This window comes from Anser cygnoides, chromosome 38 (genome assembly GCF_040182565.1).
Source record: "Anser cygnoides isolate HZ-2024a breed goose chromosome 38, Taihu_goose_T2T_genome, whole genome shotgun sequence".
Classification (NCBI taxonomy): Eukaryota; Metazoa; Chordata; class Aves; order Anseriformes; family Anatidae; genus Anser; species Anser cygnoides.
Genome location: NC_089910.1, coordinates 557047 through 578308, shown reverse-complemented (window position 1 = coordinate 578308; position 21262 = coordinate 557047). Strand labels below are relative to the sequence as shown.

General features: G+C 50.1%; 2 protein-coding genes across 2 annotated transcripts; both read right to left on the bottom strand.

The window, feature by feature from the left end:
- Positions 1 to 548: 548 nt before the first annotated feature.
- On the bottom strand, positions 549 to 1493 carry LOC106049131 (olfactory receptor 14C36-like). The gene has a single exon (XM_013201310.3). The coding sequence runs from the start codon at positions 1491 to 1493 to the stop codon at positions 549 to 551; it is 945 nt and encodes a 314-aa protein (XP_013056764.3).
- Positions 1494 to 17842: 16349 nt separating this feature from the next.
- Positions 17843 to 18802, bottom strand: LOC136788522 (olfactory receptor 14C36-like). The gene has a single exon (XM_066987074.1). The coding sequence runs from the start codon at positions 18800 to 18802 to the stop codon at positions 17843 to 17845; it is 960 nt and encodes a 319-aa protein (XP_066843175.1).
- Between the last annotated feature and the right edge of the window lie 2460 nt (positions 18803 to 21262).

Here is a 21262-nt window from a genome sequence, read left to right as displayed (position 1 = left end):
ACCTAAGGAATAACCTGTTGGTACCATTGTTGGTACCATTATCTACAGGAAAAGAGAAACTCTGGGAACTGTGCAGAGAAGGGGGAGCAGGTTCTTGTTGACGGTACAAGATTCCTTGTGGTCAGTTTCTCAGTGCCTCCTGGAACTCATGGCTTACCGACTACAGAAGTGCCACACCTGATCTGATGATGGGAAACAGATGGAGAGGGCCTTCAGAGAGGCAAAAATGAGGTGCTGACAAACAGGCAGTCTATGGACAGGTGAGGGGGGCGTAGGGAAAATACTTTGTGTTGACCACAGGCCTCTGCACTGAAGTAAACCTTTCTTAATGAAGAGAAGAAACATAGGAGGCTACCTGTCATGCGATGATAGGCGCATTTACAGAAGGCCTCTGAGTCAGTCTGACTGCAGGGACAAGTCTATTACCTGCAGAAATAGAATGAATGCAAGCACTTGTGTACAACCATGATTATCAATGACAGAATGCCCCAAAGCACAACATTTGTCTGAGATCAATCAGAGATCACTTGTGGAGAGAGACAGGCACTTTATTTCTTCTTAATTACCACCAGTAGGATCACTTTCTTCAGCGCCCCTTTGAGCTCCTGGTTCCTCATGCTGTAGATGAGGGGGTTCACTGCTGGAGACACCACTGAGTACAGAACTGTCATCACCAGATCCAAGGATGGGAAGGAGATGGAGGGAGGCTTAAGATAAGAAAACATGACAGTGCTGAGAAACAGGGAGACCACAGCCAGGTGAGGGAGGCATGTGGAAAAGGCTTTGCGCCGTCCATGCTCCAAGGGGATCCTCAGCACAGCCCTGAAGATCTGCACATAGGACAGCACAAGGAAAACAAAACATGCAAAGAGTAAACATGCAGAAACCACAATAAGCACAACTTCACTGAGGTAGGCATCTGAGCAGGAGAGCTTGAGAATCTGGGGAATTTCACAGAAGAACTGGTTCAGGGCATTGCCGTGGCAGAGGGGAAGGGAAAAGGTATTGGCAGTGTGCAGCATGGCATTGAGAAAGCCACTGCCCCAGGCAGCTGCTGCCATTTTGACACAAGTCCTGCCACCTATGAGGGTACTGTAATATAGGGGTTTGCAGATGGCAACATAGCGGTCATAGGCCATGACAGTGAGAAGAAAATACTCTCCTGAAATCAAAAAAACAAGCAGAAAGACCTGGGCAGCACAACCTGAGTAGGAGATAGTCCTGGTGTCCCACAAAGTATTGGCCATGGCTTTGGGGAGAGTGGTGGAGATGGAGCCCAAGTCAAAGAGGGAGAGGTTGAGGAGGAAGAAGTACATGGGGGTGTGGAGGTGGTGGTCGCAGGCTATGGCTGTAATGATGAGGCCATTGCCCAGGAGGGCAGTCAGGTAGATGCCCAGGAAGAGCCCAAAGTGCAAGAGCTGCAGATCCTGCATGTCTGCAAATGCCAGGAGGAGGAACTCAGTGATGGAGCTGCTGTTGGACATTTTCTCCATGTGGACCCAGACAACTGTCCCAAAAGGAAAAGAAAGGGTAGAGTTAGGACAGACTTCTCTGCAAAAAACAAAGCCATTTCTCATAGACTGTCTTCCCCGAGACACTCATCCTTTGTCCTTTTTTTGCAAGACCGCTGTGCAGTTCCCTTCTGGAACTCTACTTTTGGCTGACTGAGAATGTCATGAAGAGCTGGGCCGCTGCCTGTAGACTCCCAAGGTGTTGGTTGTGTAATTCTGTGGTATCTGGAAGCAGGGGGATGCACGGGCCAGATCTGATATTCAGAATCTCCCAGGTGGAGTCCCTCTGAACACAGAAGGGCTTGTCAGTATCTGCACCCCAAATTCTAAGATGGTTGCAGAAATACGTTTCAGACCTTTGTTTGTTTGTATTTTGGACAGCCCTTCGAGCCCCACCTTCCCCCACCACCATCACTTCCTCTGGGGAGTTTTCTTTGAAGGCAGAGATCCTGAGCATCTGTGGGGCACTGAGGCACAACCTCTGTGAGTCCTGACAGGTAAAAGATTTGCAGTGGTTTTGTGCAGGGTGAGGCAAGCTGGTTTGCCCACTGGCTTTTGTCCCAGCTGCCCCGTGCTTGCTCCTTCTTGCTATGGAGGGGTATTGCAGTCCTGCGTATCCCTGAGAAGAAACCAAACACCTCTGAGAGCAGAGGCATCCACTGCAGACTCAGATGACTGAGTGCCTCACCCTGCCTCCAGGTACCTAAGAAAGTTGTCAGCACCCCACTGCTAGCCAAGGAGTTCTTTTTACCACCCCAACAGCCTTTTCCTGCCCATAGCATTTCAGCACTTCTCCATCAGGTAAAGCAGAGCTGCTGTGGGAGGGATTGCAGTCTGGAGGGCAGCTCACAGCTTGGAAGGACATCTCATGGACTTAGTCAGGTGACCAAATGAGGATATATCTGATGAAGGGAGAGTAAGGTCTTTTCCCACCCCCACCAACTGCATTGCTAGAGTCCCACAGTGTAAAGGAAGCCTGGGACACCACAGGGGCGTTGCTCAGGGGAAGGGATCTGCACTGCACGCACGACATATCAAGAGGTGCCTGTATTGCCCTGACACAGGATTTTGGTTAAATATTTCATCTTAGTGCCTGCCCTTCTCTGCTGCCTGGAGCTCTCCCGGCTGGGAGCTGCTTCTCTTTCCCCATGTCTGTGCCCTGCCATGGCTCACAGACCCCATGCCCTGTGCTGTGCGCTCACCTCTGCCTTGCAGACACCTCCAGGGTCAGGGAACAGCCCAGGAGCATCACCACCTGTTGTGGTTTAGCCCTGCAGGCAGCTCAGCACCATGCAGCCATTCGCTTACTTCCCCACAGTGGGATGGGGGAGAGAATCAGTAAAAAAAATCCTAAAACTTGTGGGTCAAGATCAGGGCAGTGTTAGAGGGGAATAAAAACGAAAAAAAAAAAAAAAGGAAAAGTACATGCAGAACAAGTGATACACAATGGAATTGCACACCACCAACTGATGCCCAGCCAGCTTTGTGTAAGCACTGCTCAGCATAGTGTGTTATCAACATTCTTCTCATCCTAAATACAAAGCACAGCACCATAACAGCTACTAGGAAGGAAACTAACACTACCCTAGCCAAGACCAGGACACTACGTTTGTATGCAGCTCACACAATCCCTGATGAAACTGGGAAGGTGATATTTGTCTTATCTGCAGGCTGTTGGTTGCTGAGGTTCCTCGCAAACCTCAGGGTGATGCTTTAGGAATCTGAGCCTTTCCTCTAAACCTGACATCTCTATTTGTGTTCCTATCAGCATGAAGAAGCAAAATGCTGAAAAGAGCTCCAGAAAGGCACAGACTTGAGCAGGACATATCTGCCTTGATCATATTCATGAACAGTCCCCTCTAGAGATGTATGGGCTGTGCCATGAAGCTGTGAGCAGCCAACACCAGGCAACAGCCTCTGGGCAGCAGCAGGACCCTGCCCTGCCCCGCCCTGAGTGGGGGGCTCCTTCCACCCACAGCTTCTCCCCGCAGCACCCTGGGCAGCTCCCCGGGCAGGCTGAGTGCTGAGCCTGGCAGGCGGCAGAGGCCCTGCCCCGGCACACAGCCCCTGGGGCACAGCAGGGACCCTGCTCTGCACCACAGCCCTGGGCACCCCTGCCTGCACCCCGGCTGCACAGCCTGCAGCCGGCCCTGTGAGAAGGAAACCTCATGTCCTGTCCCTCTGACAGCTTTGGCAGGTAATCATTGATCCAGGGAACCATCCCTGTCCTCTGCACTAGAGAAGTCAGGACAGACACTGTGACATGTCCTATCAGCCATGGGAAGTGGCAGCTGTAGAAGAACCCTCTAGGATACCGCATCTGTCTTCCCCTCACACAGGCACTTACCATGTTAGAGCTGTGAAGATTTCTCCTGCAGTGAACTCTCAGCATCTCCCCCCTCCACGCTGCCTTTAACATCTCCCTCCCTTCTCTCAGCCGCCCTTGTCCCCTGCAGGCAGTGCCCCCAGCCCTACTGTGCTGTGCAGAGGAGCTGCTCCTGGGCAGAGCTGTCTCTCTGCAGCACTTGCCAGAAGCTCCCCTTGGGCCCAGGAGCCTGGCCCAGCTCAGCAGCACAGCTCCAGCCCAAGTCCTTGCTGTCTCTGCTCCCTCCGTCTCCCTTGAGATGTCCCTGGGCCTCCAGGGGAACTGACTTTGAAACTAAAGTGTTCGCTGATGTTCCTTCCCTCCACCAGGGAAGGAAACTCTTTTCCAGCACTGTCATTCCTCATATCAGAAAAAGTATGAGGTCCAAGAATCACCTTTCTGTGTCACGGTTTTAGGCAGGGACACCCATGCAAAGACAGGAAGGGATCTTGCCTTGCCCTGCTGACGGAAGGGTTTCAGCTGAGTCAACCAAGGCATCTTAGTTTTGTTTGCAGTCCAGAGTCCAGAAGGGGGCTCAGCTCTCTCCCATGCCTCACACAAGCCCACAGGAGTTGGGATTCCTCTTGCCTTGGTTCAGGTGGGCATAAACCAGACATCTGCATGTAAGCTGCTTGTCTCAGCTCCAGGCACACCGAATGGAGATGGAGGCCGGGAGGGAGATGTTCACATGCAGACATGGCCTTGAACACCTCCAGGGATGGCACTCCAGGAACCTCCTAGACTGTTTTCTCAGGGCTGTATTGTATTTCCAGCATATGTGCGGGAAGTTAAAGTCCCCCAATGACCACAAGCGCTGGTGATTGCATGACTTCCGCCAGCTGCTATGGCACAAAGCTGCATCAGAGGAGTTTCAGACTGGACATTAGGAAAAATTCAAACACTGGAACAGGCTTCCTAGTGACCTGGTTGATGCCCCAGGCCTGTCAGTGTCCAAGAAGCATTTGGACAATGCCCTCATACATAGTCTCTAACTTTTGGTTAGCCCAAAAGAGGTCAGGCAGTTGAACTGGATGACCTTTGAAGGTCCCTTCCAACTGAACTATTCTATTCTATTCTATTCTATTCTATTCTATTCTATTCTATTCTATTCTATTCTATTCTATTCTATTCTATTCTATTCTATTCTATTCTATTCTATTCTATTCTATTCTATTCTATTCTATTCTATTCTATTCTAGTCATTTCATTTCATTTCATTTCATTTCATTTCATTTCATTTCATTTCATTTCATTTCATTTCATTTCATTTCATTTCATTCTTCACAGGAGAGGTGCTCTAGCCTTCTGATCATCTTTGTAGCCCTCCTCTGGACTCATTCTAACAGGTCCACATCTTTCTTTTTCTGGGGGTCCCAAACCTGGATGCAGTACTCCAGGTGGGGCCTCACAAGGTCAGAGTAGAGGGGGACAATCACCTCCCTTGATCTGCTGGTCACACCTTTTTTGATGCAGCCCAGGATTCAGTTGGCCTTCTGGGCTGCTGACTCATGTTGAGCCTTTCGTCTGCCAGAACCCCCAAGTCCTTCTTTGCAGGGTTGCTCTCAATGAGTTCTCCCAGTCTGTACTCCTGTCTGGGATTGCCCTGACCCAGGTGTAGTATCTTGCACTTGGACTTGTTGAACCTCTTGCGGTTTACATGGGCCCACTTCTCAAGACTGTCCTGGTCCCTTTGAATGGCATCCCTTCCTTCTGCTTTATCAACTGAGCCACTCAGCTTGGTGTCATCTGCAAACTTGCTGAGGGTGCACTCAATCCCATCATCTATGTCATTGAAGAAGACATTGAAAAGCACTGGTCCCAAGACAGACCCCTGAGGGACACTGCTCATCACTGGTCTCTACCTGGACATAGAACTATTGACCACCACTCTCTGGGTGTGTCCATCGAGCCAATTCCTTATCCACCAGATGGTCCACCCTTCAAATCCATATCTTTCCAATTACGAGATTAGGATGTTATGTGAGTCTGTGTCAAAGGCCGTACAGAAGTCCAAGTAGATAACATTGGTCGGTCTTCCTTTGTCAACTGATGCAGTTACTCCATCGTAGAAGGCCACCAGACTGGTCAGGCACGATTTGCCCTTGGTGAAGCCATGGTGGCTGTCCTGGACCACCTCCTTGTCCTGCATATGCCTTAACATTGCCTCCAGGAGGATTTGTTTCATGATCTTGCCAGGCACAGAGGTGAAGGTCACTGGTCTGTAGTTCCCCAGGTCTTCCTTTCTACCCTTTTTAAAAATGGGAGTGATGTTTCCCTTTTTCCAGTGTACTGGGTCTGGCTGGGATGGAGTTAATATTCCCTGCAGGAGCCCATACTATGCTGTGCTCTGCACTTGTAGCTAGAACAGCACTGGTATCACACCAGTGTTGTGTCTACTGCTGAGCAGTGCTGGCACAGCACCAGGATTCCCTCCAACCCCCGCAAAAGCCAGCCAGCTGGGAATGGGTAAGAGGTGGGGACGGGACATCACCAGGGCAGCTGACCTAAACCGACCAAAGGGATATTCCATACCACACCATGTCACACTCAGAAATAAAAGGTGGAAAAGAGCATGGAGAGGGGAGGGGTGGGCTCTCATTATGAAAACGTTTTTCCTCCCATGGGGCGGCTATGCATATTGAGGTGCATCACTTGTTGATGGGCAGTAGAAAGTGATTTATTTTCTCTCTCTGTGGTTCCACGTGGCATTTTTTTTTTTCAGCCTATGTTCTTCATTCCCTTTCCCTTTGAGGAGGAGGAGTGAGAGTGGTTGTGGTAGATCTTGGCTGCCCACCTGAGTAAAACCAACACATCAAGTCACTGGGGTCTTTGCTTGACTGCCATGAGTTTTCAAATATGATGGAGAGTGCTTGGCAACTACATCAGCCAATTCCCTCAGGACGTTGGGATGCATAATGTCTGTAAAAATTTATTTTTGCACAGAAGGAAAGTGTTGGTACATCTTGCTGGCAAGTGTCCATGAACTATGAAAAAAAAATCAGGAAAATTTGTAAACCTTCAAAAATTCTGAAAATGATGACTTCTTACTGTACTGGGTCGGGCTGGGATGTTAACTTTCCCTGCAGCAGCCCGTACAGTGCTGTGCTCTGCACTTGTAGATAAAACAGCAGTGGTATCACACCAGTGTTGTGTCTGCTGCTGAGCAGTGCTGGCACAGCATCAGGACTCTCTCTAACCCTCCTAGGGGGTGGGCAAAAACGTGAGAAAGGAAACATCACCAGGGCAGCTGACCTAAACCAACCAAAGGGATATTCCATACCATATGATGTCACACTCAGCAATAAAAGGTGGAAAAAGGAGCACAAGAGAAGGGGTGGGCTCTCGTTGTGAAAACGTCTGTCCTCCTCCTGAACACCGGCTATGTGCGTTGAGGCCCTGCTTCAAGGACGTGGTCAAGCATCGCTCATTTGTGGGCAGTAGAGAGTAATTTCTTTCCTCTGCACTTCCACATAGCCTTTACTTGTTTTGTTTAGTTTTCCCTTTCCCTCTCCCTTTTCCCCTTTCCCTTTTTTTTCCCCCTTTAGTTAAATTGTTAATTGTTTAGTTAAATTGTTTAGCTAAATTGTTTAGTTAAATTGTTTAGTTAATAATAATCTTTCCTTAATAATTATTTCTTTTTTCCTTTAATTAAATCATCCTTATCTCAACCCGTGAGCTGTTCTTTCCTTTATTTCTTCCCCTCCTCATCTAAGGAGGGGGAGGGAGAGAGTGGTTGTGGTGTTCAGCTGCCTAGCACGGTAAAACCACCACACTTACACACCTATCACAACACTTTTTTTTTTCTTTTTTCTTTTTTTCCCATTCATTTCAACTTTTGCCTAGCATCTTCATATATGGCTTGATTCAGTTGCCCACACAGAGGTAGCCACTGCTTCCAAGATATGCTGTTACTAAACAGTCATCTTTTTGGCATGTTTCAACCTTTGCTCAACATCTTCAGTCAGGGCTTTATTCAGTTACCCATCCAGAGAGACACTGCTCTCCTGGGCAGCTGAAGCCCTCCAGTGGGGCTGGGGAATGTGACCTGGCATGTACAGGCACCTTTCTGCTGGAGCAGGAGGTGGTACAGAAGCAGGGTATGCCAAGACATCTCAGTTGAGACAACTGATTTCTCTCCTTTGACTAGAAAGAGAAGTCTGGACAACTGAATTAAAGGCGTGCTCTGTTAGAGGAGATCACACTCATCCCTGCTGGCGCTGGAGTCGCATATTACGCACTGTGCAGAAAATGAAAAATAAGTGGATCTAGGTGCTTCAATCTTCCTGAACACTTTCCTGTAACCCATGTATGCTGGGATTAGTGCAGACTTGGCTGTTCAAAATCAGGCATCTGATTCAGTTTCTCTCTTTCCTTCCCTAAATCAAGGTAGCTCATGCCTTCAGCATGTGACTTACTGCATGCCAAGAGTGAATATCCACATAGAGTGTCCAGGGCAGGGGGTGTTTTAGGGGTCTTTGGATCTGTGCTTGAAATAAAAAGATCTTTTCCATTCATCAAATGTTTTCTAATTTGGAAAGTGGACTTGAGAGGAGGTAGTGTGACCTTCATCTTCTGCAGAGGAATGTCTTGTATTCTTTTATTAAACTAGGCCTGCCTTTGTTTTTGATTGTTGTTGTCTGGGTTTTGGCTGGGATAGAGTTAATTTACTTCACAGAGGTTACTGAGGGGAGACCTCATCGTGGTATACAGCTTCCTCATGAGGAGGAGTGGAGAGGCAGGTGCAGATCTCTATTCTCTGGTGACCAGTGATAGGACCTGAGGGAATGACTAGAGGCTGTGACAGGGGTGGTTCAGGCTGGAAATCAGGAAAAAGTTCTTCACCGAGAGGGTGGTCAGCACTGGAAAAGGCTTCCTAGGGAAGTGGTCATGGAGCCTTCCAGAGTTCAAGAAGTGTTTGGACAATGCTCTTAGACACATGGTCTGGTTTTTTTGGGTGGTTCTTTGGGGACCCAGGACCTGGACTCGATAATCCTTGGGGGTCCCTTCCAACTTGGATATTCTATGATTCTATGTTAAAGGAAAACCATGCATGGAGACTTGGCACGTTTTAGGGAGTTTTGCACGTTGAAGAAGCCCTCTGGTGCCAAGTTCCTGAACTGCAGCTACTGAAAAACCAAACAAGCCTCTGAAGAAGTAAAAGGCAGGAGCAAACCTGCAAGTTTCTGAGGCCATTGGTGGACCACACTGAGAACATGACTGAAGAATGAGAAGAATGACCAGACAAGGTGCCTGTCCTTGGGGTCACTGCACATCTCAGCACTGAAATGCACATCCTCCTTCTGCTGCTGCCTCAACATCACACCTCCACCTATTTCACTTCAACATGAACCCCTGCTCTCCCCAGTATCTCAGCTCTTCTTCCTGCTTTTAACACACTTACTGCTACACAATCACTCTGCTCTCCCTGCAGTCCCCTGAGGCTCACAAACCCTGCCCTCTTCCCCTGCAGTAACCGGCCAGGACTTCAGGAAGTTCATGCATTCTCCAGGCTCATGGACATTTCCTGGGGTCCATCCAAGTGTGGGGTGCTAATGGAGGAGAAGAGAGCAAGGTCGGCTCATGGGGCATGACTGAGCACAGCCAGCCACAGCAGTGGGCATTCCTCATCTCCTAGGCTGAAGCACACACACAAGATGGAAACATCTCTGTCATTCCTGACTCATGCTGCCGGGGCCTTCCTTCCTGCTACATTCCCAGGACAAACATTACCCTCCACCCACAGACACCAACTGCTTTCCATGCCAGAGCTCACACATGCTTGTAAGGACTTCCCAGGCCGTCACTCATCACCTCGTTTCTCACTGCTGTCCCCTGACCCTCTCTCCCAGCCCTACACACTGCAATCACAGCCTCTCAGGCCCACTCTGCACAAGAAGCTTTTAGCTTCCCATCTCTTCCTGGTGCTCATTGCAATCTTCCTGGTTCCTGCCAGAGCTTCTGGTGAGAATTCTTTTCTACACCATGGCCTTTCTGACAAGTTTTTGTGACATTTTGGTGGGTTTATCTGATCACAGAGAAGGTAGTGACAGGAAAGCACACAATAAATTACAACAGATGCTGAGACAAGTGCCAGTAAGAACCTGATGACCTTACCCCAGGCCTGTGGCTTTAGAGCAAGGAGTCTCTCCTGAGAAGGGGATCCATCCCCTGCCAGTTGCTGCAGAGGGAAATCAGCAGAGTCTGGTGCCACCTGAAGAGATGAAGGGCGACCTCTGCAAGAGCACCCCTCATCTGAACCTGGTAGATATGTACTTGGAGGTGGGGCTTCATGTCTCACATTGCAACCACTCCTTTAATTGACATTGCTCAGAGCGGATACCACAGGGGTAGTCTGCTTCATTGCAGATGTTTAAATGTAGGCAGATTCATGCTTTCATTCTGCAGGTATTGAAACTTTTAGGGAAATCAGAAAGATATCTGAAAGATGATTGAAGGATTCTTGACAGAAACCCCACAAAGTTTACATCTCAAGAAATGGGATGCCCGAGGGCAAGAGAAGGAAGCTTTGGGCACTGTCCTGGGATTTGGGAAGCTGAAGCATGCTCCCCTCTCCCCAGCAGCCTGCCCTCCTTACTGAGCTGTGTGAGAAACTCTGCCAACCAGTTCTGGACTCACAGGCCTGTCAGGGAGCTTGTGTCACACTTCAGCCAGTGCTGTCCTGCCAGCTCAGGGTTGGAGCCTCCACTCAAGTCCAAGCCCTTTCAATTCACCCTACCTCCAGCTTCCCTCGGACACTGGCTATTGTGTGACTCAACTGTCCTGGCTCTCCAGGCAGCATGGGCAACCGCGTGATGCTTGAACTGGAACTTTTCCCCTTGCTGGGAATGTGAATGCAGCAAGCTCAAGCCAGGAGGTCCAAAAACCACAGCTTCCCATGTGGCCACTTAACAAATACATCCCATAGGCTGTGGGACTTTACTAACAGAGAAGTTGTGAATCCAGATAACACAGCTTTACTTATTTCTCCCCCTCTCTTTTTACCTTGGGTCTCAGCATTTATGTACTTAATCTTCTTTGACACTTTGAAACTGTCTTTCAAAAACTTTCCCAGTATGTTTCTTTCTTTCTTTATTTTTTTAACCAAATGAATATTCAGAATCAAAGTGGGTTGTAAATCTTTGGTGAACCTTGCCATTCTCAAATCTTTAACTAAGTCACTATTTCTATTGTAGCAATTTCTATTGAAATCATTCTGTTACATTGGCTGATGATTAAATGCTCATTCAGTGCAGTTAAAAATCCTACGGTCTAACCTTATTATTTACTCTAAAGGTATAAAATAAGTCCTAAATGTCTGCTGCATTCAAGTTGTGTAAAATTGAATTCCGTGACACCCACCTAGGAGCTAGACACCCTGTTGGGCACAAGCCTGGGGCGCTCCTTTTCCGGTTTTCCTCCATGCTCTGGGGGTTTGTCTAAGCAGAGGATGTCACCCAAAGACTTGCCTTCAGAAGGCCTTGTGATCCTCTCCTGCTCAGTGTGTCCACTTCCAATGGGTTAGTGGCTGGACCTGAGACATCAGGAAACAGCCTTTCCTGCCGCGGTCCTTTGCAGAGCCAGCTTCCCCAGCAATGGTGATGGCCTGTGCTCCCATAGGAGGGGGCAGCTTGTGACTTTTGTGCATGGAAGGCTGCTCCGTTTCAGTACAACTCTCCCCTCCAGGGACCTCAGAGCATCAGACTTTCTTGAAGCCTCATGCTGTGGACCCAGTTGAGCTACAGGTGCTTGGAAAAGACAGCGTGAGAAAAACCAGGTCAGCCCCTTTGCAGACTGCCCCCTGGAACCCAGTGACCAAGATGGCATCAGACTCATCTTCTTGGCAGCTTTCCACTGTTCCCATTGCACCAACACCCTCTGGATCACTCCAGAACCTGTGGGGAATGCATACTCTTTCCTGGTGGTGGCTGTGGCTCTTCTCAGCTCACCAAGAGCTTGTGTTCATTCCCCAGAGACTGAAGTAGGCTTCCAGTCCTGGTGGAATCCCTGCTGGGAGCTGCAGCTGTAGCAGAGAACCTCCAGCAGGCTGCTCCAGGCTCCAGTCCTCCTCCCTTGGCCCCCTCCTGCTCCTTCCCTGGGATCTTCAAAAACTTGATCTCTGATGTCCTTGGGGCTGGACCCAAGCCAGCACTTTCCCCAGGGCCACATCTGGCAGGCTGGCAGGGGGCACATCAGCCTGCCCCCTTCACCCTGCCCTGGGCCATTGGGACTGGGCCTTGCTGGCTGGTGCCAACACAGGGGTGCCATGGCCCTGCTGCAGCCCCAACTACCTCTTCTGGGCCCAGCGTGGTCCTGAGGAGGAGGAAGGCCCTGGGGGCTGCTGGCCATGGAGAGCAGCTCCATGCAAAAGCATGTTGATCTTTTGGTCTGGCGCAAGCTGAAACAGTCAACCGTGTGCCCTGTGAATCAAAGGGCCACAGGAATGGTTTTAAAATAAGACAGGGGAGATTTAGGTTAGATATTAGGAGAAAGTTTTTCACTCAGAGGGTGGTGAGGCACTGGAACAGGTTGCCCAGAGAGGTTGTAGATGCCCCATCCCTGAAGGCATTCAAGGCCAGGCTGGATGTGGCTCTGGGCAGCCTGCTCTAGTGATTAGCAACCCTGCCCAGAGGAGGTGTTGAAACTAGATGATCTTTAAGGTCCTTTTCAACCCAGGCCATTCTACGATTCTATGATTCTATCAGTGTGGTGACAGGCACTTTATATATATATAAATTTAAACATATATTTATATACATATACATATACAAATATATATATGTATATTAATGACATTGAGAGGGTCTGTTCTCTGCCTTTGTTCTCTGGACACCCTTGGAGATGCTGCCACAGAGCAATAGCCACAGAGCAGCCACTTGCAACCACTGTTCCCAGCACTGGGCTCTCGCCCAGCTGAAACAAGTGGTTTCTTCTTCTGCAGAGAATGCCAAATGACTGCATCCAAAGACCCTGTTTGCTGTGTTCACATGAGACTGCACATAGTATTGGTGTGGTGAAATGAGCCCAAGTGCCATAAGCTATTCCCTAGGGGTGTCATCAAGTCCTGTGGGACAGAGAGTGTCTCAAGGTCACTTCACTTTGAGGGTACTATCCACTGAGAAACAGCCTGAATGAAACAATGTTAGACATGATTTCAGCTACTACATAGGACTTGTGCAAAACATTTGACATTGTCTCACATGACATCGTTGTCTTTAAATTGGAGAGACAGGGATTTGATGGATAGACTGCTTGGTGGATAAGAAATTGAAGGGATGGTCACACTCAAAGTGTTTTGGTCAGTGGCTCAGTTTCCAAGTGGAGAGTACTGATAAATGGTGTTCCTCAGGGTATTGGGACTGGTATTATTTAACATCTTTGTTGGTTAAATGGACAATGGGATTGAGTGTATCCTCAGCAAGTCTGTTGACACCAAACTGTGTGGTGCTGTCGACTCACTGGAGGGAAGTGATGCCATCTAGAGGGACCTTGACAGGCTTGAGAGGTAGGCCCATGCAAACCTCATGAAGTTCAACAAGGCAAAGTGCAAGGTCCTGCATCTGGCTCAGGGCAATCCCAAATATTAGTACTGAGTGGGCAATGAGTGGATTGAGAGCAGCCCTGTGGAGAAGGAGTTGAGGGTACTGGTGGATGAAAAGCTCGACATGAGCCATCAGTGTGCACTTATATGCTAGAAAGCCAACCGTATCCTGGGCTGCATCAAAAGCAGCATAACCAGCAGGTTGAGAGAGTGATTCTCCCTCCTCTATTCTGTTCTCAGGAGACCCCATCCACCTGGAGTAGATCATCCAGCTTTGTGGCCGCAACACAGTAGACACATTAGACTTAGGACATTGTACTTATAGAGTGGGTCAGGAGGAGAGCCACAGAAATGATCAGAGGGCTGGAACACCTCTCCCATGTAGACAGGCTGAGACAGCTGGACTTGTTTAGCTTAGAGAAGAGAAGACTCTGAAGGAAACTTTCGTCAGGCCTTCCAATACTTAAAGGGGGCTTAAAAGAAAGATGGGGAGAGACTCTTTCCAACTCCAAATAATTTGTAATTTGTTCACTCTAGAATGCCTGGAAATGTTTCTGAGAACTTTTCTGTAGTATCGCTGCACCATTTGTACTCCAGGTTCCCATAGGGCAGAGCCTCATTTTGAGAATTACCCCACTCACAGGGTAACCTCAACGAGCAGGGAGGAGCTCAAGGAGCACCTCGAGCTAAGGAGAAAAAAGAGGGTTTATAACCTTTGGAAATGAGGGCGGGCCACTCAGGAGGACCATAAGGATGTTGCGAGGCTGTGCAGGGACAAAATTAGAAAGGCCAAAGCTCATCTGCAGCTCAATCTGGCTACTGCTGTTAAAGATAACAAAAAATGTTTTTACAAATACATCAACACAAAAAGGAGGACTAAGGAGAATCTCCATCCTTTACTGGATGTGGGGGGAAACTTAGTGACAAGAGATGAGGAAAAGGCTGAGGTGCTTAATGCTTTCTTTGCCTCAGTCTTTAGTGGCAAAACCAGTTTTTCTCTGGATACCCAGTACCCTGAGCTTGTGGAAGGGGATGGGGAGCAGGATGTGGCCCTCACTATTCACGAGGAAATGGTTGGCGACCTGCTACAGCACTTAGATGTATGCAAGTAGATGGGGCCGGATGGGATCCACTTGAGGGTACTGAGAGAAGTGGCGGAGGAGCTGGCCAAGCCACTTTCCATCATTTATCAGCAGTCCTGGCTATCATGGGAGGTCCCAGTTGACTGGCGGCTAGCAAATGTGATGCCCATCTACAAGAAGGGCCAGAGGGTAGACCCGGAGAACTATAGGCCTGTTAGTTTGACGTCAGTGCCAGGGAAACTCATGGAGCACATTATCTTGAGTGTCATCACGCAGCACTTGCAGGGCAACCAGGCGATCAGGCCCAGTCAGCAAGGGTTTATGAAAGGCAGGTCCTGCTTGACGAACCTGATCTCCTTCTACGACAAAGTGACATGCTTAGTGGATGAGGGAAAGGTTGTGGATGTGGTCTACCTTGACTTCAGTAAGGCTTTTGGTACTGTTTCCCACAACATTCTCCTCAAGAAACTGGCTGCTGATGGCTTGGACTGGCGTATGCTTCGTTGGGTTAAAAGCTGGCTGGATAGCTGGGCCCAAAGAGTTGTGGTGAGTGGAGTCAAATCCAGTTGGAGGCCAGTCACTAGTGGAGTCCCCCAGTGCTCAGTACTAGGGCCAGTCCTCTTTAATATCTTTATTGATGACCTGGATGAGGGGATTGAGTGCACCCTCAGTAAGTTTGCAGGTGACACCAAGTTAGGTGCGTGTGTTGATCTGCTCGGGGGTAGGAAAGCTCTGCAGGAGGATGTGGATAGGCTGGACTGATGGGCTGAGGTCGACTGTATGAAGTTCAACAAGGCCAAGTTCTGGGTCCTGCACCTGGGGCGTAACAACCCCAAGCAGAGCTACAGGCTGGGAGATGAGTGGTTGGAAAGCTGCCTGGCAGAGAAGGACCTGGGAGTATTGGTTGACAATCAGCTGAATATGAGCCAGCAGTGTGCTCAGGTGGCCAAGAAGGCCAACAGCATCCTGGCTTGTATCAGAAGCAGTGTGGCCAGCAGGTCTAGGGAAGTGATTGTCACCCTGAACTCGGCTCTGGTGAGGCCTCACCTCGAGTACTGTGTTCAGTTTTAGGCCCCTCGCTACAAGAAGGACATGGAGGTGCTCGAGAGAGTCCAGAGAAGAGCAACGAAGCTGGTGAGGGTTCTGGAGAACAAGTCTTGTGAGGAGCAGCTGAGGGAGCTGGGGTTGTTTAGCCTGGAGAAGAGGAGGCTCAGGGGAGACCTCATCGCTCTCTATAGGTACCTTAAAGGAGGCTGTAGAGAGGTGGGGGTTGGTCTATTCTCCCACGTGCCTGGTGACAGGACGAGGGGGAATGGGCTAAAGTTGCACCAGGGGAGGTTTAGGTTGGATGGTAGGAAGAACTTCTTTACTGAAAGGGTTGTTAGGCATTGGAATGGACTGCCCAGGGAGGTGGTTGAGTCACCATCCCTGGAGGTCTTTAAGAGACGTTTAGATGTTGAACTTAGTGATATGGTGTCCTGGTTCCAGTTAGGACAGAGTTAATTTTTCCTCATAGTAGCTGGTAGGGTGCTATGTTTTGGATTAGGATGAGAAGAGCGCTGATAACATGCTGATGTTTTAATTGTTGCAGAGCAGTGTTGACACCAGGCCAAGGACTTTTCGGCTTCTCGCTCTGTCCTGCCAGAGAGCAGGCTAGGGGTGCAGCAGGATCTGGGAGGGGACAGAGCCAGGACAGCTGACCCAAACTGGCCAAAGGGGTATTCCATACCATCTGACGTCATGCTAAACAATATATAGGGGTGGCTGGCCGGGGTAGGGGGCCGGCTTCTTGGGGATAGGCTGGGCATCGGTCAGCGGGTGGTGAGCAATTGCATTGTGCATCACTTGTTTCTTACACATTATTATTATTAATACTATTATCATTATCACTATTATTATTATTGTTATTATTATTTTCCTGTCTTAATAAACTCTTTTTATCTCAACTCACAGGCTTCACTTTCCCGTTTCTCTCCCCCATCCCAGAGAGGGAGGGGGGAGGGTGAGAGAACGGCTGTGTGGTGTTTAGCTGCCAGCCAGGTTAAACCACAACATATGGTTTAGTGGAGGACTTGTTAGTGTTAGGACAGAGGTTGGACTAGGTGATCTTGGAGGTCTCTTCCAACCTAGAAGATTCTGTGATTCTGTGATTCTGTAGAAACACCAGTAAGGCCTCAAAACACAACATTGTCACGCACTCTGACTGTGCAGTTCATCGCCTTCTTCCCTGAGCCAGAAGGGACCTCTGGAGATGTTCACTACCATCATCTTCTCTGAGCAATGATAGCTTTACCAGTAGGTAAGTTAGTCAGTCTCCAGCTGGGTTTTGAAAATCTCTGGGCCCATGACCCAGGCTGATCCACTGTCTTGGTGGCTGTCGCTCCAGTATAGACACTGATGTCAGCAGGAGGATGGAGCTGGTCAAATTTCAAAGATCAGCTCCCCTTGGGCAGTGGGGAATGGCCATTCCCATGCTTCTCACAAGTGGCCCCCAAGCTGGTGGTGCTGCTGTGCAGAGCAAATCGGCTGTGGTGCTGTGGGGTGAATCTGCATGGCCGTGCTGGTCAGGGTGAGAAATAGACTCAGCCAGGTCCGGATCACTGGGTTGGACCAGGCAGAGGTACTTCACGAAGGGCAAAATAAATCACTCCCAAGCTTCCCTTTGCTCTGCCTCCTAGGTGCTTCTCTGAGACTGCAGAGTTGCAGGTTCCCTGTGAATACCTGGCTTTAGTTCTTTCCCTGTGGCTGAGCCCACAGTGGGAGATCTCTCACTTTCAGAGGGGCTGCAGTCAATGCCCATGCCAGGCTCCGCTGTCCCTGGAAGTACCCTGGGCTCTTCAGGCAGCTCCAGATTCCCCTCCTGAAGGAGATCATCTACGGGTCACATGTGGGAACAGCCCTGGCTATGTAATGCAGTGACCATTCGCTGCCTCCACTGTCAGCAGACACCCATGGGTAAGTCTTAAATCTAGCCCTTGGTCTCTGACAGGTCACAATGCAACAATGAGCCATGCCTTCCTGAACCAAAGCAGGAACAGACCCTTTTGGGGAGCAATTCTTTGGGCCTATTCTTGGTACTGGTTTGGGAAGGAAATTGCAGGCTTCAGGAATTGCACTGGGGCCATTCCATTTCATTACAGAGATCTGCATTCTCTCACTGTTAGGAACACATTCATACAGCCTAAATATGAGACAGAGCAGGTTCGTTCATGTGTAGCAGAGGGTGGAGTCCAAATATTCATGTGTAGATGCAAGAAACACAAGCAGTCAAAATGACACTAAGAAAATATTAACATTAATAGCAAAAGCAAAGAAAACCCAAGGTTGGAATGGGATGCACTGGGGATCATTTGTAGACAGGGCAGGGAACTTTATGAATACTGGAAAACATTGATACCATCAGTTTCCTAAGTGCATCCTTGAGTTCCTTGTTCCTCATGCTGTAGATGAGGGGGTTCAGTATAGGAGGTACCACTGAGTACAGAACTTCCAGCAAAAGGTTCAGAAATGAGGAAGAGATAGAGGAGGGCATCAGGTAGGCAAACATGATGGTGCTGCTGAACAGGGAGACCACGGCCAGGTGAGGGAGGCATGTGGAAAAGGCTTTGTGCCGGCCCTGCTCCGAGGGAATCCTCAGCACAGCCCTGAAGATCTGCACATAGGACAGCACAATGAAAACAATACATGCTGTACCTGAACAAAAGCAAAAGATGATGAACTGGACTTCTCTGAGGTAGGCATCTGAGCAGGAGAGCTTGAGGATCTGGGGAATTTCACAGAAGAACTGGTCCAAGGCATTGCCTTGGCAAAGGGGGAGGGAAAAGGTATTGGCAGTGTGCAGCACAGTACTGAGAACACCAGCGCCCCAGGCAGCTGCTGCCATGTTGACACAAGTTCTGCTGGCCATTATTGTCCCATAGTGCAGGGGTCTGCAGATGGCAATATAGCGGTCATAGGCCATGAAGGTGAGAAGATAAAACTCTGCTGTGATAAAGGCAACAAACAGAAAAACCTGAGTAGCACAACCTGCATAGGAAATGGCCCTGGTGTCCCAGAGGGAATTGGCCATGGCTTTGGGGACAGTGGTGGTAATAGTGCCCAGGTCGAGGAGGGCGAGGTTGAGGAGGAAGAAGTACATGGGAGTGTGGAGGCGGTGGTCACAGGCTACGGCTGTGAGGATGAGGCCGTTGCCCAGGAGGGCAGCCAGGTAGATGCCCAGGAAGAGCCCGAAGTGCAGGAGCTGCAGCTCGCGCGTGTCTGCGAATGGCAGGAGGAGGAACTCAGTGGGGAAGCTCCTGTTGGACATTTGCTGCCTCAGGGCATGCTTGGCTGTCCATGGAGGAAAAGACAGTGACAAGTTAGGCAGATTTCTCTGAGCAAAACGCACTCCTCTCACAGAACTCACTGTTCCCTGAGCTGAATGAGGAATGAGTCAGTTCATTCTCTAACCCTCCCAGCTGGATAACTGTGTGCCTGGCAGTTATAATGGAGCTAGGGCACCTTGTTCTCATGAAGACACCCTCAGGGCAGGGCACCAGCAGTCCATGTCAGAACAGAAGCTTACACCCACTTCCACCCCAGACAAAGAGAGTAGGAGAACCGCAGACAGGTGGAAAGAAAGAATACAATGCTCCAACCAGCTGACAGAGAGAAAGGCAGATGGGCATGCAGTGAAGCCCTCACCTTACTAAGCTTGCATGCCACCTATGGAAGTGACACTGCAGGGCAGGGACTCTTAGCCTCATCATTTTGTCACCTTCAGGACACAGCTTCCTCTCCTCTTCTGGAGGTCCAGATGAGGAGGAGGTGGCTCATGCCCTAAAGCCCCTGAGGGCAGAGGCTGTGCTGGGTGGCAGAGGAGAGCAGGGGGCTGCTGCAGAGAAGGTGCCTGCACTGCAGGCCTGGCAGGGAGTGCCTGAATCCCCCCTCCCTTGGTGTTTCGGGCATCAGCTCCCTCTCCCTCCCTGCCCAGGTCTCTGCTGCCTGGAGCTGTCCCTGCTGGGAGCTGCTTCCCTGTCCCCACATCTCCTCCCTGCCATTGCTCACAGACCCTGTCACCACCTGCTGTGTGCTCAGTTTTGCCCTGCAGACACCTCCTGTCCCAGGGCACTTTTCAGGGGCATCTCCGTATGTTCAGCAGCTAAGGAGCAGCTATGACCAAACAGGAGCTAACAGGATCTGTGGTCTCAGTGCCTTCATCAGAATGGAGAAAGAAATTCCCATCTCCTACTGCCACCCATCAAAGCAAGAGGATAAAACTCAAAACACAGATACCTTCCCTTGAAGAATCCCTTCCTCTGACCTTTGTCTTGAAGATTCCCCTCTGAAATGCCCTGGGTGTGCTGTGAGCAGCCTGAAGCAACCAACAGCCTCTGGACAGCAGGAGGGGACTGCAGAGTTATGAGGTGACTCACAGACCTACAGATCTTTTCCAGTGTAATGGTCTAGGAACTTCAGTTCCTTCTACAAACCTGACAACTCTGTTAATCTCCATGCTTGCCCGTCAGGGCAAGGAAAGTGAAAGCAGAGACCCCAGAGAGTGCCTTCCCTACAGATAGCCTCTGCCCTGGTCTTCCCTATCAAGAACCTACGCCAGAGATGTCCTGGGGGTGCTGTGGAGCTGTGAGCAGCCTACCCCAGGCAACAGCCTCTGGGCACCAGCAGGAACCTGCCCTGCCCTGCCAGGGGGGCTCCTTCCACCCACAGCTTCTCCCCGCAGCTCCCTGGGAAGCTCCTCTGGCAGGCTGAGTGCTGAGCCTGGCAGGCGGCAGAGGCCCTGCCCCGGCACACAGCCCCTGGGGCACAGCAGAGACCCTGCTCTGCACCACAGCCCTGGCCACCCCTGCCTGCACACCGGCTGCACAGCCTGCAGCCGGTCCTGTGAGAAAGAACCCTCATGTCCTGTCCCTCTGACAGCTTTGGCAGGTAATCATTGATCCAGGGAACCATCCCTGTCCTCTGCGCTAGAGAAGTCAGGACAGACACTGTGACATGTCCTATCAGCCATGGGAAGTGGCAGCTGTAAAAGAACCCTCTAGGATACCGCATCTGCCTTGCCCTCACACAGACACTTACCATGTTCAGGGCTGTGAAGATTTCTCCTGCTGTGAGCTCTCAGCATCCCCCCTCCACACTGCCTTTAACATCTCCCTCCCTTCTCTCAGCCGCCCTTGTCCCCTGCACGCAGTGCCCCCAGCCCTGCTGCGCTGTGCAGAGGAGCTGCTCCTGGGCAGAGCTGTCTCTCTGCAGCGCTGCCCGCTTGCCAGGATTGCCCGCTTGCTTATCCATTGGGCCCAGGAGCCCGGCCCAGCTCAGCAGCAGGGGGAGCTCTTGACAAGTCCCTGGGCCTCCAGGGGAATCAACTTTGAAACAGGCTGAAGTAATCACTAGTTTTCCTTCCCCCCACTGGGGAAGGAAACTTTTCCAGCACCGTTGTCCTGTTTTTAGGCAGGACACCCATGCAAGACAGGAAGGGATCTTGCTTTGCCCTGCTGAGGGAAGGGTTTCAGCTGAGTCAACCAAGGCATCTCTTTCTTTTTTTGCAGTCCAGAGGCTAGAAAGGGGCTCAGCTCCCTCCATGCCCCACACAAATCCTCAGGAGTTGGGATTACAGAATCACAGAATCACAGAATTGTAGGGGTTGGATGGGACCTCAAGAGATCATCAGGTCCAACCCCCCTGCCAAAGCAGGTTCCCTAAAGCAGGTTATCCAGGTAGGTGTGCAGACGGGCCTTGAATATCTCCAAAGAAGGAGACTCAACAACCT

Coding starts and splice junctions, on each gene's coding strand:
- LOC106049131 (XM_013201310.3), bottom strand. CDS start 1,493: ATGGAGAAAATGTCCAACAGCAGCTCCATCACTGAGTTCCTCCTCCTG.
- LOC136788522 (XM_066987074.1), bottom strand. CDS start 18,802: ATGTCCAACAGGAGCTTCCCCACTGAGTTCCTCCTCCTGCCATTCGCA.